Below are 17,339 nucleotides of genomic sequence, written 5' to 3'. Positions count from 1 at the left end.
ACTTGCGAATACTCTATAGCTTTTTCGAGCTCCAAATGCAACTGATTGGGTAAGGGCCCATTTATATTGGGTTTTCCATCGACCTTTGGACTCTTGACCCATCCATTAAACAAGTTCATATCTCAGGAACTTTTTTTTGGCAAGAATCTTCAACTTTTTTACCAAATTTGCGGATGATCTTGATCACTGGAGTTACGGGCTCCATTATTATATCAATGTCCTTATAACTCATGCTTAATAACCGGGGAAACTCAAATATGCATAAACATATAAGTTGTGATATTTCTCTTCACAATATTAGATGAGATCACAAGTTCGATTTCTTCTTCAACTAAAGTGAAAAGGTAATGAAATTACTGATCTTGCATGTTTCTTTCTCATTTGTGTATCTTTTTAGTATGTTCGATCAACATGTGATGTATATCACCCTACTCAACAAACTTTGCATGTGGATATTGATTCCCGATCCTAGCCTAAGATACCAAATGATCGACAAGACCCTTTGTGTGTGCTGATCAATTCACCTTGTATATGTCGGTGGTAGAAGAATATACACTTCCAACTTCCAAGAGACCAGGGTTGCTTATACAAGTGTAATGTAATGAAATACAGTAGATATAGATGGACCAATGTCAAAGCAGAAGGTTATTCTAGTTCTTTGCACTGCAATTACAGACTGGCGTGCAACTCATTGAAATGGCGAGGCTTATCCAATTTATTAAGGGGTAAAATGCTAGCTGCACAAGATTATAAACAAACAAGCCAATCGTAGAACTAGTACTGTGTGAATTAACCTGCTGCTGCATAAGGGATTCAACTTTTTTTATCCCACTTGGAGAAGGATTGATTACCAAAAACTTGTGTGTACAAGTCATACCGGTTTGCATCAGTACTCGGATTTAAAGATGATGAGGAATCCGGCTGCTGTGAATGTGAAGCCGATCCTGCAGATGAGGCATTATTATCGGTGTGATTGTGCACCCCTTCATACACTATTCGAAGTTCATCAGGCTCGGAGCTCGACCACTCGGCTCGCTTCTTGGCTCTACAATTGCTGTTTTGGCACTTGAAATAGCTCCTGATCGATCCATCACCATTCATTCAACCATTAATTAACTTACATTTGCTAGCTATATATCAAGCACTAGTATATGAAATAGATCAATATATCATATATGTAATACTTCGATCACCTGAACTTTCCAACATTTTTAATGAACTTTTGTCCATATTTTTTCCATTCGTAGCCATCTTCTGGTATCACCAATTTGTTGCTTCCGCCTGAGCTGGTGTTGTCTTGCACCTCCTCTCCTTCTCCGTATATCTGATCATCCTCATCATGATGATCAGTTTCCCTATATAAAATCAATCGATAATCGGACATATATGCATGTTAAATACTATGCAGATCGAACTAATTAATACATCTCAGGATCTGAAACTACTCCCTCTCAATCTCTACATCAGTAAACGGATCATGCAGTAGATCAAAAGAATGTAAAAGATAGCTCATATAGAATCTAAAGATATTTTTGAGTACTTACTTAACAAAGCCATCTACCGTACGGCTCCTCAGAAAACTTATTACTGCTATTCGTACTAATTCCTTACTACTACTACTACTTTCTGAAGCATTTTCAACAAATCTTTTTTTTGTAGTTAGCGAGAAATAAGTGAGAATCAAAAACTGATTTTTAAGAGAACATCTGAAAAATATATAGGGTGGAGATCGAAGACGACATACATATATATTACAGCGATTTAGTACTACTCCTGCTCGTGGCTGCGATTCTATCCAGAAATCCCTGAATTCCTTGCTGTGTAATTTGTATGTGAGCTCAAGAGCGCGGAGATAGGGCAGCAATAAAAGTAATTAAATATCACTCACTCTTTCTGATATGGGAAATAATGTATAAATTAATCAGCTAGCTAGCTAGCTAACTAGTCCTACGCCATAGTTATGATCATGAGGCTCCCATGAATGTTAGGCCAACTCCGTCCCAGCTATATAGCCAGGGATCAAATTTTCAGCCAATGAAAACTGAGCTCAACCAGTTTCACCAGTTACTTTTTATCATGAAAATTCTCAGACAGCACGACGTGTCAACCAGAATTTTTTATTTTTTATTTTTTGTTTCTAATTTCTGGGTAAAACCAAGGCTAGATAAGCACAAAATAAATATACATTTATATAGTTTGGTCCACAGACATCGGTACAGAGATGAATCTCGACAACACGCAAAGCCAACCGTATATATGGTGGTGATGTCACTCCCATGATGTCACCAGTGCCCAGATCTATCGTCTACCTTTGCTGCTTTGAAGTTATTATCCATCTGTTATTTTATTTTTATTGTCTTTTGGCTTAGAACCATCGGCAGCTTCCCAAATGTTTCAGTTGTGTAGAGAGATGTCTAATCCAGCCGAATCACATGATGTCTTGTTCTGTTACTATCGCTATCGGTCTCGTTTATCTGTAAAACAAGCAAAGGTTGGAGGGAAGACGGGGTATGCCAGTCTTCGACGCTTCGATGCCTAAGTCAGTATCGTTATAAAATAAAGATAATGGAAAGGTCAGAGGGAAGACCGTTTATCTGTAAAACAAGCAAAGGTCAGAGGGAAGACCGGGTGTGCCAGCCTTCGACGCTCCGATGCCTAAGTCAGTATTGTTATAAGATAAAAATAATAGAAAGCGATAGTAAACAGTTACCTCTTTTGGGTGTTGGAGATGATCCTTATGTAATGGATTTGGGGGAGCATATTTTCATTTCATTCGGTGTGAGCTGACTGGGCTTCCGATACCGCCCCCGAGGGGTATCGGGATTTCTGGCTGGGAGTTCCTTTGTTATCTTTTGATAGCTAGCTAGATAAGCCTTGTGCTTCCGGTACTTGTGCCTGGGAGGTATATATACCAACATAGCTATTAATAGAATTGTCAAAATACCTACTGGTTGTGGTCCTAATAGGATAATTTGGAATGGTACCAATAATGGTCACTTCACCGTGAGATCCGCTTATCATATTCGATTGAATGAAGAACACTTGGAGGAGTTCCCTTGGCCTTTTCTATGGAAACTTCCTATTCCACCTAAACTGAAGACTTTCTTTTGGCCGCTTTGTCATGGTAAGATTCTCACTAATGTACGTTGAAAAAAAAGCAAAAGTTGACCACACATTGTTATTGCCCTGTGTGTCATGATCAACTTGAGACCGTTACTTTCTTAGAGATTGCCCAATTGCTCAGTGAGTGTGGGGTCAGGTCATATGACTGGACTCTATTTCAAGAACTATGCAGCTAAACTGGTATGGACAGTTTTTTTGCTAATACTCAATGCAAGAAATCCTGTTATGCCAATCTGAAATGATGTACTATCTTTGTGTATACCTGTTGGTACTTATGGAAATGGAGAAACATAGCTGTTTTTGACAATGATTTCCATTTTCCATTTAATCATAGCGAGGTGATTATTGATGCTGCTAAAGAGTGGATGTTTGCAAATAATAGTAATACTAGGAAATCTAAGAAAACTACTATTGGTATGTACTGGATTAAACCCCCTAGAGATTTCTATAAGTTAAATATTGATGGTGCTAGGCAACAAAATGGTAATATTGCTGGTGGTGGTGTGTTAACGGATCACACAGGCTTGTGGATTTCTAGTTTCACCGTAAATTTAGGTTGTGGATCTGTGGTGCAGGCTGAAGTGTGAGGTTTATTACTTGGGTTAAAGATGGTTTCAGCCTCCCAATGCCATCATCTTTTGGTTGAGTGTGATTATGAGATTTTGGTGAATTTAATCAACCATGGAGTGGATGAGTTACACCCTCTAAAACCCACCATTGATTTCGATGCCTAAGTCAGTATCGTTATAAAATAAAGATAATGGAAAGGTCAGAGGGAAGACCGTTTATCTGTAAAACAAGCAAAGGTCAGAGGGAAGACCGGGTGTGCCGGCCTTCGACGCTCCGATGCCTAAGTCAGTATCGTTATAAGATAAAGATAATGGAAAGTGATAGTAAACAGTTGTCTCTTTTAGGTGTTGGAGATGATCCTTATGTAATGGATTTGGGGGAGCATGGTTTCATTTCATTCGGTGTGAGATGACTTGGCTTCCGATACCGCCCCCGAGGGGTATCGGGATCTCTGGCTGGGAGTTCCTTTGTTATCTTTTGATAGCTAGATAAGCCTTGTGGTTCCGATACTTGTGTCTAGGAGGTATATATACCAACATAGCTATTAATAGAATTGTCAAAATACCTACTGGTTGTGGTCCTAATAGGATAATTTGGAATGGTACCAGTAATGGTCACTTCACCGTGAGATCCGCTTATCATATTCGATTGAATGAAGAACACTTTGAGGAGTTCCCTTGGCCTTTTCTATGGAAACTTCCTATTCCACCTAAGCTGAAGACTTTCTTTTGGCTGCTTTGTCATGGTAAGATTCTCACTAATGTACGTTGAAAAAAAAAAAAAAAGCAAAAGGAAGTTGACCACAAATTGTTACTGCCCTGTGTGTCATGATCAACCTGAGACTGTTACTTTCTTAGAGATTTCCCAATTGCTCAGTGAGTGTGGGGTCAGGTCATATGACTTGACTCTATTTCAAGAACTATGCAGCTAAACTGGTATGGACGGTTTTTTTGCTAATACTCAATGCAAGAAATCCTGTTATGCCAATCTGAAATGATGTACTATCTTTGTGTATACCTGTTGGTACTTATGGAAATGGAGAAACAGAGCTGTTTTTGACAATGATTTCCATTTCCCATTTAATCCTAGCGATGTGATTATTGATGCTGCTAAAGAGTGGATGTCTGCAAATAATAGTAATACTAGGAAATCTAAGAAAACTACTATTGGTATGTACTAGATTAAACCCCCTACAAATTTCTACAAGTTAAATGTTGATGGTGTTAGGCAACAAAATTGTAATATTGTTGTTGATAAAATTTTTTTCCTGACCTAGCTGCTCTGCTAGGGTTTGCTTTCTAGGGTTCTAGAGAGAAAGTCACCGAGTGCCATTACCATGGATATTATTAGCTGGAATTGCAGGGGAATCTGCAATGATGCGACTGTAAGGGCATTGAAGGATCTGATGACCCAGAATCGTCCCCAAATTGTGTTTCTATGCGAGACAAAGATCAGTAGAAAGGAAGACTTCCAAGTGTTGCAGTTGTCGCTAGGGTTTCCTCATTCTGTAGAGGTCCTCAGTGATGGTCAGTCAGGAGGGTTAGCGTTGTTTTGGTGTGCGGAGGTGGATATTCAACCCCTTACAAAGTCTGCGCATCATATTGATGCGGAGGTGCGCGGTGGACCAGGTGAGCCGCGATGGAGAGTATCTAGGTTCTATGGGTATGCGCGCACGGTTGAGTGTGACAAATCATGGTAGCTATTGAAGGACCTTAGTGATCTTGACTCTCTCCCTTGGGTTGTAATCGGGGACTTCAATGAAATACTCAACAATGGAGAGAAGATTGATGGGCCTCCAAGAGCTGAACGGCAAATGAGAGGTTTCAGAGAGGCTTTAGGTTATTGTGAGTTGTTGGATCTTGGGTTTCAGGGTTCTAGGGCAACATGGTGGAATTCTGAGACACATCTAAGGTTAGACAGGGCTGTTTGTACGCCCTCCTGGTGTGATGTTTTTGGTTATGCAAAAGTTATTCATTTGCCTCCTTCTGAGTCAGATCATGTTCCAATATTACTCCATGCTAGTACAGTCCCAATACCAAAACGTCCTCGACGTCATAGATTTAAATTTGAATCCTTCTGGCTTCAACATGCTGATTGTGATTCTTTGGTTAAGGAGAAATGGCAGGCTGACTTTTCTGGGGCACCTATGTTCCAAGTAACCAAGAAGATTACCAATACACGGATGGCCTTAGATAAATGGCAAAGAGAAACCTTCAGAGTGAGACAACAACAAATGATGGGGGTGAGAACCCGTCTAGAAGAGTTGATGGATGCAACAATTACAGTGACTATCCAGGAGGAGAAGAAAACCCTAATGGATAAGCTACATGTTCTGCTCTCTGAGGAGGAAGCTTTTTGGAGACAGAGAGCAAAGATCCAGTGGTTGAAGGAGGGTGATAGCAACACAGGCTTTTTCCACCGTAAGGCAGCAAACCGGAGACGTAAAAATGTGATACATGGTCTATATGATGAGAATGGGGTTTGGCGTGATGATGATAAGGGAATGGAACAAATTGTGACCTCCTATTTTACACAGATGTTCACTGCGTCTCCAATTGATATGGAAGCCATGCAACATACTTTGGAAGCCATTCAACCCTGTGTTTCGGCTGAAATGAATCTTCAACTTTGTAGGAATTATACAGAAGAAGAAATACGTGAAGCACTGTTCCAAATGTATCCTACAAAGTCCCCAGGACCAGATGGAATGCCTCCATTATTTTTTCAACATTATTGAGATACTATTGGCAAGGATGTAACAGAAGCTGTTCAAAATTTTTTACATACGGGTAATCTTTTGAAGCAAGTGAATTTTACCCATATTTGTTTAATTCCGAAAGTGAGCAATCCAGAAAGAATGGTAGATTTGAGACCCATAGCTCTTTGCAATGTGATATATAAGATTTGCTCAAAGGCTATTGCAAACAGGCTTAAGATAATCCTACCTTCAATTATATCTCCGTTTCAATCTGTTTTTGTGCCGGGGCGTTTAATCACTGACAATATTCTAGTGGCCAATGGAGTTGCACATTTTGTACACAATAAAAGAGAGGGTCCAGAGGGAGTTATGGCCTTGAAGTTAGATTTGAGCAAGGCATATGACAAGATGGAGTGGTTCTTTCTCCGGAAAGTTATGGAAAGATTTGGTTTTACTCGAGTTTGGATTGAGTTGGTAATGCAATGCGTCTGTTCAGTCAGATTTTCCTTCTTGATCAGGGGTAAGCCTAGAGGTTATGTGTCACCTAGCAGAGGATTGAGACAGGGAGATCCCTTATCACCCTATCTCTTTTTAATTGGGGTTGCAGGCTTTTCGGCACTTCTGCAAAAGAAGCAAGAGTTAGGCTTACTCCCTGGTATTGAGGTATGTAATGATGCCCCTGCAGTTAATCACTTATTATTTGCAGATGACAGTATGCTATATGCTCAGGCGTCCCTTGAAGCTTGTTATGAGATTCAGGATGTCATTGAAACATATGGGAGGGCTTCAGGGCAGCTGGTGAACTTTAATAAAAGTTATGTTGTTTTTAGCAAAAATGTTCCTCTTGAATTGCAAGAAGAAGTGACTTCTTTGTTGGGGGTGGAAGTTGTGGAGTCACATGAACGGTATTTGGGGTTGCCGACTTATGTTGGCAGAAAGAAAATGGCAACTTTTCAATATATCAAAGACAATTTGGCCAAGAAACTTAAAGGTTGGCAAGGCAAGATGCTGAGCTGTGCGGGGAAGGACATATTAATCAGAGTGGTGGCTCAAGCTTTGCCCACTTATGCTATGAGTGCTTTCCAACTGACAAAGAATTTTTGTGAAGATTTAGAACAAATGTGTGCTAGGTTCTGGTGGGGAAGCACCGAGGATAAAAGAAAAATACATTGGAAAGCATGGGATGCTCTTTGCCTACCTAAAGAAGAAGAAGGTTTAGGTTTTCGAAGCTTGACTGAGTTTAACTTGGCAATGCTGGCAAAACAGGCTTGGCGAATTATTTCAGATCCAGCTTCACTTATAGCTAGAGTGTACAAGGCCAAGTATTTTTCAGAGGGCTCTTTTTGGTCAGCTACTGCTCATACTGCTCCTTCTTACTCTTGGAGGAGTATCTTTGCTACAAGAGAGTTGCTAAAGTCAGGGTCCTATTGGCAGATTGGATCGGGGACTAAAGTTAAGGTTTGGTCAGATGCTTGGGTACCGGGTCTGCCTAATTTTGTACCTCATGCTGCGCAGATTCAGGTAAATGACAATTTGAGTGTTAACGAATTGATGAGGGCACAAGGTGTTTGGCATGAGGAAAGGGTTCGAGCTTTGTTTAATGGGGCTGAAGTTGAAGCTATTCTTGCAATGCCCTTGTCTACTCGTCCAGTTGATGATAGGCTCGTTTGGAAGCTTGAGAGTAGAGGCAATTTTACGGTTAAAACTGCTTACCATTTTGCTTACTCTAATTCTATAGAGAGGGCAAATGTTTTGGGGAATGTTACAGCTTGTTTTTGGAAAAAGATTTGCAATGCCAAGATCCCAAATACAGCTAAGGTGACCATTTGGAAAATATGTCAGAATATACTCCCCACAAAGGATCGCCTAGCATCTAAACAAGTTCAGATTGAATCTCAAAGTTGTGTGCTATGTGATGACAATGATGAAACAATACTACATTTGTGTTGAAACTGTTCTTACTCGAGGGCTATCGTTGGATCCAATTTAATACTAATGCAGACTTGTTTTACATCAGCAACAGATGAGATGACTGCTTTGGATTGGCTTAATTACTGCTCTACAAGGTTAGATGCTACTCATTTCTCAATCTTAATTTTCTTGTTATAGAGTGTATGGAAGGAAAGAAATTGTAGAGTTTGGGATAGAAAGACCAAGAATGCTAGTGATGTGGTGTTATTGGCCACTTCCAGACTACAGGATTATGTTTTTCATAACCAAAAGAGGATGGTAGTAGCAAGGCCGAGTGAAACGGTCACAAAATGGAAGTGTCCTCCGAGTGATTGCGTGAAGATAAATGTGGATGGGGCATTCAACTCGCAGACCAAAACAGGGGGCACCGGTTTGGTGTTCAGGGATGCTACTGGACATTTGTTAACTGGAATTGGTAGACCACTTGTTGGGTTATTGTCAGCAGAGCACGCTGAGCTGCTTGCTTGTAAATGTGCAGTGAAGTTTATTATGGAGCAAGTTACTCAGCCTGTGATTTTGGAAACAGACTCATTGGTTGTGCAACAACACTTGACTACTGCAGGGGACGCCAATTCTTCTTTGTTGGGACGTGTTTATGAGGATTTACTGGTACAATTGGCTGACTTGCCTAATGTACGCATTACTCATGTCAATAGAAAAGGCAACATGGCAGCACATTTGGTGGCTGCTCAAGCTAGTACTTTAGGAGTATCCATGGATTTCAATCATGTTCCTTCTTTTCTTACTGCTGTAATAGCAGCTGAACTTTGTACTTCTTAATTTTGCTTTACTTCAATAATTCACCTCAAAAAAAAAAAAATTGTAATATTGTTGGTGGTGGTGTGTTAAGGGATCACACAGGCTTGTAGATTTCTAGTTTCACCGTAAATTTAGGTTGTGGATCTGTGCTCCAGGCTGAAGCGTGAGGTTTATTACTTGGGTTAAAGATGGTTTCAGCCTCCCAATGCCATCATCTTTTGGTTGAGTGTGATTATGAGATTTTGGTGAATTTAATCAACCATGGAGTGGATGAGTTACACCCTCTAAAACCCATCATTGATTTCGATGCCTAAGTCAGTATCGTTATAAAATAAAGATAATGGAAAGGTCAGAGGGAAGACCGTTTATCTGTAAAACAAGCAAAGGTCAGAGGGAAGACCGGGTGTGCCGGCCTTCGACGCTCCGATGCCTAAGTCAGTATCGTTATAAGATAAAGATAATGGAAAGTGATAGTAAACAGTTGTCTCTTTTAGGTGTTGGAGATGATCCTTATGTAATGGATTTGGGGGAGCATGGTTTCATTTCATTCGGTGTGAGATGACTTGGCTTCCGATACCGCCCCCGAGGGGTATCGGGATCTCTGGCTGGGAGTTCCTTTGTTATCTTTTGATAGCTAGATAAGTCTTGTGGTTCCGATACTTGTGTCTAGGAGGTATATATACCAACATAGCTATTAATAGAATTGTCAAAATACCTACTGGTTGTGGTCCTAAAAGGATAATTTGGAATGGTACGAGTAATGGTCACTTCACCGTGAGATCCGCTTATCATATTCGATTGAATGAAGAACACTTTGAGGAGTTCCCTTGGCCTTTTCTATGGAAACTTCCTATTCCACCTAAGCTGAAGACTTTCTTTTGACTTCTTTGTCATGGTAAGATTCTCACTAATGTACGTTGAAAAAAAAAAAAAAAGGAAGTTGACCACAAATTGTTTGAGTATTAGCAAAAAAACCGGTTGACCACAAATTTTGGAGTGAGGTCATATGCCTGGAGTTGTGAGATTACGCATGTTTACAGAGAAATTAACTAGGTTGCTGATGTGCTTTCCAAGGCTGGTTTGGACACTGACATTGGAGGGCACTTCATGGAGCAACCCCCTTCACAAGTGATGCCCTTCCTGCTTGATAACTTGTGTGAAAGTCCTAGATTTAGGAATGTGGTTTCTGATTTGTAGTTTGGGGCTGTGACCAGTTACCCATTTTTAGCCCAAAAAATGCCCACTTACTCCACCAAGAGTTTTTTAACCCCATTTACCCAATCTTACATCTATTGACATTTTAGCCCCTGTTAATTAAATTAAAACTCATCCATCTCTTATCAGTCTCTCTCTCCTTCCCAAACTCTCTCTCTCTCCCCCCGATCTCCACCTCCACTCTCTCTCTCTCTCTCTCTCTCTCTCTCTCTCTCTCTCTCTCCCCTCCCCATGATCTCCACCTCCGGTCTGTCTCTCTCTCTCTGATCGCCGCGCCGGAGATGCAGTCCAAATCTGAACACGACGATGAAGCTCCAGTCGGCGATCCAACGTTCTCGTCGCCGTTCGATTGATCGGCGATCCAGCCACTCCAACGTCCTCGTCGCAGTTCATCGGCAATGTGTCTACTGCCCCTAACGCTGCCCCTAAACCCTAAACTTAACACGAAGACATTATTTGGGGGCAGTAATGTGTCTACTGCCCCCCACTAAACCATTATTACTGCCCCCCACTAAACCATTAAAACTTGCCCCAGTTTTGTGAAGGGTTCTGACTTCGTATGAAGACATTATTTGGGGGCAGTAATGTGTCTACTGCCCCCCACTAAACCATTAAAACTTGCACCAGTTAAGTGAAGGGTTCTGACTTCGTATGAAGACATTATTTGGGGGCAGTAATGTGTCTACTGCCCCCCACTAAACCATTAAAACTTGCACCAGTTTCAAGGATTCACAGTGTATTGCACTTTATCACAAACAAATCAACAAGAGATGATTACTGCCTCCTAAGAAAGACATTATTGGGTGGCACTAATGTGTCTACTGCCCCCCAATAGACCATCAACTACTGCAATTTAACACTACATTTACTTTGGAATAGCAGTTTTCAGTCCGTCAATAAATAAAGCAGTCATCATTGGCCCCCAATACAAAGTCTACTGGGGGGCACTAATGTTACAACTTTTATGGTTATGACTGCACAATAGCAGATAGCCATTTTCAGTCCGTCGTCGATTCCTTCAGAAGGTCAACCCCGGCCTCGCCGAGCTTCTCAGCGACGAGGACAGTCGGCTTGGCGTCGAGCCTGGCAGCGGAGAGCACGACGACGAGTTTCGGCGCGGCGATGGCTAGAGCAGGCGTCGTGGGCGACCTGCCGGAGCGATGGAGGGAGGGAGAGAGAGATCCGACGTCTTCTGGAGAGAGAGAGAGAGAGAGAGAGAGAGAGAGAGAGAGAGAGAGAGAGAGAGAGAGAGAGAGAGAGAGAGAGAGAGAGAGAGAGAGAGAGAGAGAGAGAGAGATAGAGAAATCGGTGAGGGGGGAGGAGAGAGAAATCGATGAGGGGGAGAGAGAGAGAGAGAGAGAAACTGAGAGTAGAGAGATTGAAGGAGAGGGCAAAAAAGTTCCAAAAATTAATAAAAAGAATTAATTGGGTAAAGGGGAAATAATCCCTTAGAGTGTTTTGGGTAAATGGGGTTTAAAAACTCTTAGTCGGGCAAGTGGGCACATTTTAAGCTAAAATTGGGTAAATGAGCATTTTCCCTTGTAGTTTTCTTTGTGTCTGGGGATCTTGGCCCCCATTTATCCAAAAAAAAAAACTTCCCAAATGAACATAAATTCAAGTTGCAAAAACTTTCAGAATTAATAGAGGTAAATGCATGCAAGAAAACTCATTGGGAAGAAAGATATATGAGAATGTAATACACACATACACAGAAGAAATCTACAGGATCAAAGGCTACACATTCATCTCTGTACTAACAAATGGCACAAACTACTAAGAATCTATTTTATACCACATTTCTTGTCCCTGTATTAACATATAATAAGATCACAATTTCCAACTCATATTAGATCAAACTCCACAAAATTTAGGGAAGACGAGTACCAGTTAGTGGCAGCTAAATATATCATCTACAAAAAAAACATCTGCTTTTAGATTGATATTTACGCCAAGTTACAATAATTTGATTGCAAGTTATCATCACAAAACCAAGTTTTACCAGGGACCAAAAAGAAATAAAGGAAGCCGTACGTATACTTTTCCGATACACACAAGACCATCTATCCAATGCAAAAAACTCCCATCTAAATAAATGAATCACTCATGTCAGTTACAGCAACTCTTCTTTTCTTCTAATTTCACCATCCGGGAACTGAATAATCTCTGTTACAGTTTTTTCAGCAGAAACTTCATCACTGACCTGCAGAGGCTCCAAAGTATCTACAATATCGCGCATCAGAGGCCTTGCCTTTGGGTTCCTGTTCAAGCAATGGTAGACAAGCATGGCAGCCTTGTGCACTCCTTTAATAGGATATTCTCCTTCTAGTCTTGGATCAATGATGTTGAGCAATTTCTTCTTCTCTTTGAGCATGGGGAGAGCCCAATCAGTAAGGTTTTGTTCTCGGGCTGGCCGTGACTTGTCTAAAGATTTTCTTCCGGTCAGAAGTTCAAGAAGAACAACACCAAAGCTATAAACATCACTTCTAGGAGTAAGATGGCCTGCATAGAGATGGAAAAACATTATGTTGGTTTCAAAGCTATGACTTGGGGAGAACAAGCGACTTCTTATAGCCTCATTCATCATTAGTCATCTAATATTAATTTCAAAGGCATGTTCAACAATTCAATATCAATTTCGGATGGTAACAGAAGAGAATGATTTTATGTCCACACAGTTCCAAAGACATTCCTAACGCACAAATAATAATAATAACAACAACAACAACAACAACAACAACAATAATGAGAACATAAATATGTGTCTAAATTTGTGATATAAGGACTGACCGGTCAAGATATACTCAGGTGCAGCATATCCATACGTCCCCATTATGCGTGTAGAAACATGAGATTTGTCCCCAACTGGTCCATCTTTCGCAAGGCCAAAGTCAGAAAGCTTTGCATTGTAGTCCTGTTTTAGATGCACAAGAAAGTGCAATTGTATTTAAGCAAATGAATTGGAATTCCTCAGAAGGATAAAGATTGTTCCACCAATCCTAGATTTTTTCATGACCACTTAGAAACAATAATACGTGCTAGGATTTATTATGATAGCCCGAGCCTAGACCAATGCAACTGATATGATACTTGGTATTTGGAAATCTAGGAAATTTATCATTCCAACTAAAGTTGGAAGGGGTATCATAAAGAATATATGAACCTGGCCTCTCTCTCATGCTGGAAATTTTTGTCCATCCTACCTCACCCTAGGTGATCTTGTTCTTCATGCATTATGTTTTGAATATTACCATTACTGTCTAATCCTTCAGATATCACTAGCCTCAGATGAAAGTTCTAAGCTTCCTTAATATTTGTATCAATGAGTCCAACTGATTCAACTTTCTTTTAACTTAAAAAAAAAAAAAAAAGGTAGAGCAAGTATATACGAACCAGATCCAACAGAATATTAGATGTTTTGAAATCACGATAGATAACAGGTTTCTCTGCATCATGGAGAAAAGCAAGTCCTTTAGCTGCACCAAACGCAATCTTCATCCTTACGGACCAAGGCAAAGGAAGCAGCACTTCTGGGAAAACGGAGGGAATACGCATGTGAGATACAGTCTTAAGAATCGGCCCATGAAAGTCCTAACAGAATAACTTTTTATATTTTCTCAAATATAAGGATTTTCTTGAAACAAGTCTTGATCTTTTATGTTTCATTTTCAGATTGATCATCTCTTAGCAATTTGAATAAACATTAAAAAAAAAAAGGTGATGTACATGGCTACATGCCCTTTCACCGCTTTCAGGGATCATTTCTAGCTGAAACCAACTATTAGAAGGCATACCATGATATCATTGAATTGTAGCACCATATAGTCACCTTCTGACATTTATCTATCCTTGTTACCTTGAAACTGACAAGATTGCAGATAAGCTTCTTTTTTTTTTAAACAATATTGCAGATAAGTTCTGGACATCAATTTTTGTTACTTGTTTGCTCATCCTTTGTTTTAAGAACATCAAAAGAATCAATATCCTAACATGTCCATTCCACATACTCCAATGTCATTAATGGATCACCTTACGGCCTACGATTTGGGTTTTCATAATTTATGCACCAAGTCAATCATCGAAGGAGGACAGATGCAAAAAGCAATTAGTATTTAATGAAAACAACATTCTATTAAATCCTTATGCCTGGTCAGTCATGTTGCTTCACATTTGTTATATTTTGCCTCCCCAAAAGGAGCCCATAATTCTCTAAGCACATATACATTAATCAGAAAATGTTGATAGGAACTCACTATAGAAGAAACAGTGATTGGAAATGCTTAGTTACTTACTTGAAAATAAATTGTTTTCCACACTACCCCGAGCCATATACTCATATATCAGCACCCGTTGCTTGTCCTCACAGCAATATCCAATGAGTTTTACCAAATTTGGATGAGAAAGCTGCCCCAAAAATATGACTTCTGCCTAGAAATGCACAAAGCTCTTAATGGACCTGATATAATTTAGACTATGTACACTACAGGAAGAAAAGATCATGCATACAACATGACAATGATGTAATTCTCTTCTTTTCTTTGATCTTCCTAATAGATTAAAAGATTCAACAGAAGCTTACCAGCCATTCTCTGTGACCTTGATAACTGTTATCGCCGTCATGAACCTTGACGGCTACTGGAAGGGAAGAGAGCCCCTCTCTTAAATCCTCCGTAATGAAACCTTTATAAACACTTCCAAATCCTCCACCACCCAACAAACGATCTTGCCTAAAATTTGCAGTGATTATCTTTAGTTCATTGAATGTGAATGCGATCAATGGATTTGCAGCTGAATCACGACGTAGGATCTCAACTTCTTCAGGATTGGATGGTAACTTACTATCATCCTCCCTAGGGTTCACTGAGGGGCTCTGGTCTTTTGGGGATTCTGAAAAGAAAGTTAAGAGTCTGTCACACATCCAATCATCAAATGCAATAACAAGCAAGCATCAAACCAATCTCCCTTCATGACAAACTTGACAGTGAATCCTATATAAAGAACTTAAAAGACTAGGAGAACAGAAGAAAGGAAACAAGTGGTATACAGTATCAGCTTTTTGAAGGTCAAATGAAATTCTTTTACAAATCAAGATCAATACTCTACAGCAACACAAGTAAAAATTTCCATGAACTTAATGAAGAGATAAAATATACAATGAGCAAAAAGATGTGTAATTAATTTTTTAACCTCCTAAGCTGCAAGTTAGTTCTAGTAACAATTTTCATACAATAGATAGAGGAAAAATCATTGATGATCGTGATGAAGCCTAAAAGATCAGTAATTTCCCCAAAGTAAGGAACATACATCTAAAATAGAAGTAGAATGAAAGGGAAATATTTTACTTTTGAACCTAAAAGGATGTAACCTAGGTAAAGCGAATAGGGCACACTATAAGAATCGAGGTGCATCCGCTTTTTACAGGAAAGGTAAATCCTTTATAGGTGGACATATAGGAAAAGTGAAAGCATCTGTTGTTCCTTTTCTTTTGTCCTTTATATTACACAACAGAACTCTTGCATATCTACTAAAAGAAAAAATGTAATTTTGATCTCCAAATTTCATAAGAGTTTCCTGTAGGAGGAAGCAACACCACAATCTACTAACTATACATGAGGATCCAAAACAGAGCATGATCATTAGAATCAAAAGTTCCAACTCTAATCTGTTACTACTAATCTACTGAGATAAGAACAGAAACACAAACTCATCTCCAGAATATAATATACTAAAACAGAAAAAAGAAAGGTTTAAGAGAACCAACCTGACTTTGCATTGGATGAGACTCTGTGAACTGAAGGCTCCCCCCACCTGCTGCACCAACAATTCCCCATTTTACCAAAACCAGAAACAACTCAAAGCCCACTTCCTCACCAACCACCCATCACCACAACCAAGATTGTGTCTTTGTTTGAGAAAGATGAATGGGATTTAGACCTGAAATAGAAGAACAAAAGTGAAGAATGAGAAGTGGTTTTGATGTGGGAACTTTGTTGAATTGAATGGGTACAACCGAAACACACTAACACAAACACAATTTGTTGTTGAAGAATGAAAGAAAAGAGTAGGAGAGAATTCTTTCTTGATGGTAATGATGGAATGAGGGGGTTGAGGTGGGTGCTGGTTCCTGGCCATGGCAGAAATGGGCCCACATACTCTTTGGGAGGTTTTTGTTTGTTTGTTTTGGTTTCAAAAATATATTCAGACTTTGTTTAGTGCGCACAGCGTACATAGCAATTAGCATTACATGGTCATGGTGGAATGGGACTGCAATTCCCACCAGTCTTTTTCCATCACATTTCTTTTCCTTTCTTTCTTTCCTTAGCAGCCTCTTCTCTACTGTACCATAACAATAACAATGTATATATATATTTCTAATTAAATTGTTACTTCTGATTCACACTATTCCCCAAAAGCTGGAAGCTTACTGTTAGTTTCTACTACCTTACCTAGCATTTCATTATCATATTAAAATTCTTCTAATGGCAGAACTAGGACTAATACATGTTTATGGTGTGTACGTATAATAACTATATATTAATGTTAAAATATAGACCCACTTTTGGAGCATTACATTGGATAATCAAATAAGCACAGTACGTATCAGTTGGTTTTGTATTGAACTAAGAAAGTTCACACGTGTATACCACCACAACTTACTTCCTATCAGCTTAAAAATCTAGGTCTGTCTAGAACTTTTTGTTCCATGTACATTCCATTGTAGCATCAAGTGAATTGACAGTGTATCATATTCCATCATCCACATAATAAAAATAAATTAAGCTTTTAGGGGAGAGTTGCAACTTAATCACTTCGAAAAGCATAATTTTTCTCAAAGAGTACTAAAAGGTTTTGCAGATCAAAACGGTCCCATAGCATATGGCTGCTAGTGCTTGGAACATCCCAAAAGGCCAAAAACCCTTGAAGGGAAAGATTGTTCTTTAGTGCTCGATCGGGGTTTGTTTTTTAAAACTCTAGGACAGCAACCCGTTTGATATATAGCTAGCTC

General features: G+C 39.6%; 4 protein-coding genes across 5 annotated transcripts; 2 read left to right on the top strand and 2 right to left on the bottom strand.

Moving 5' to 3' along the window:
- Positions 1-81: 81 nt before the first annotated feature.
- On the bottom strand, positions 82-2,080 carry LOC133731725 (WRKY transcription factor 44-like). The gene is made up of 3 exons (XM_062159131.1): positions 1,745-2,080; positions 1,194-1,355; positions 82-1,078 (listed from the first exon to the last, which is right to left on the bottom strand). Coding segments are annotated over exons 1-3 (429 nt in total). The 5' UTR covers positions 1,747-2,080; the 3' UTR covers positions 82-813.
- Positions 2,081-5,029: 2,949 nt separating this feature from the next.
- LOC133734543 (uncharacterized) lies at positions 5,030-6,430 on the top strand. Its single transcript, XM_062162172.1, has 2 exons — positions 5,030-5,305; positions 5,393-6,430. The coding sequence occupies exons 1-2, from the start codon at positions 5,030-5,032 to the stop codon at positions 6,428-6,430; spliced, it is 1,314 nt and encodes a 437-aa protein (XP_062018156.1).
- A 120-nt stretch (positions 6,431-6,550) lies between these two features.
- Positions 6,551-9,142, top strand: LOC133734539 (uncharacterized). The gene is made up of 2 exons (XM_062162169.1): positions 6,551-8,209; positions 8,501-9,142. The coding sequence occupies exons 1-2, from the start codon at positions 6,551-6,553 to the stop codon at positions 9,140-9,142; spliced, it is 2,301 nt and encodes a 766-aa protein (XP_062018153.1).
- Positions 9,143-12,242: 3,100 nt separating this feature from the next.
- Positions 12,243-16,533, bottom strand: LOC133731556 (probable serine/threonine-protein kinase PBL16). 2 transcript variants are annotated; one of them, XM_062158929.1, is made up of 7 exons: positions 16,413-16,533; positions 16,095-16,267; positions 14,913-15,220; positions 14,626-14,761; positions 13,727-13,863; positions 13,124-13,247; positions 12,243-12,835 (listed from the first exon to the last, which is right to left on the bottom strand). In XM_062158929.1, the coding sequence occupies exons 2-7, from the start codon at positions 16,162-16,164 to the stop codon at positions 12,447-12,449; spliced, it is 1,164 nt and encodes a 387-aa protein (XP_062014913.1). In that variant the 5' UTR covers positions 16,165-16,267; positions 16,413-16,533; the 3' UTR covers positions 12,243-12,446. The 2 variants fall into 2 exon arrangements, with proteins under 2 accessions (XP_062014913.1, XP_062014912.1); XM_062158928.1 differs by having other exon boundaries at positions 16,358-16,523.
- Positions 16,534-17,339: the final 806 nt, after the last annotated feature.

The sequence above is a fragment of the Rosa rugosa genome, chromosome 2 (assembly GCF_958449725.1).
Source record: "Rosa rugosa chromosome 2, drRosRugo1.1, whole genome shotgun sequence".
Taxonomy (NCBI): Eukaryota; Viridiplantae; Streptophyta; class Magnoliopsida; order Rosales; family Rosaceae; genus Rosa; species Rosa rugosa.
This window is presented reverse-complemented; position numbering and strand designations above follow the sequence as displayed.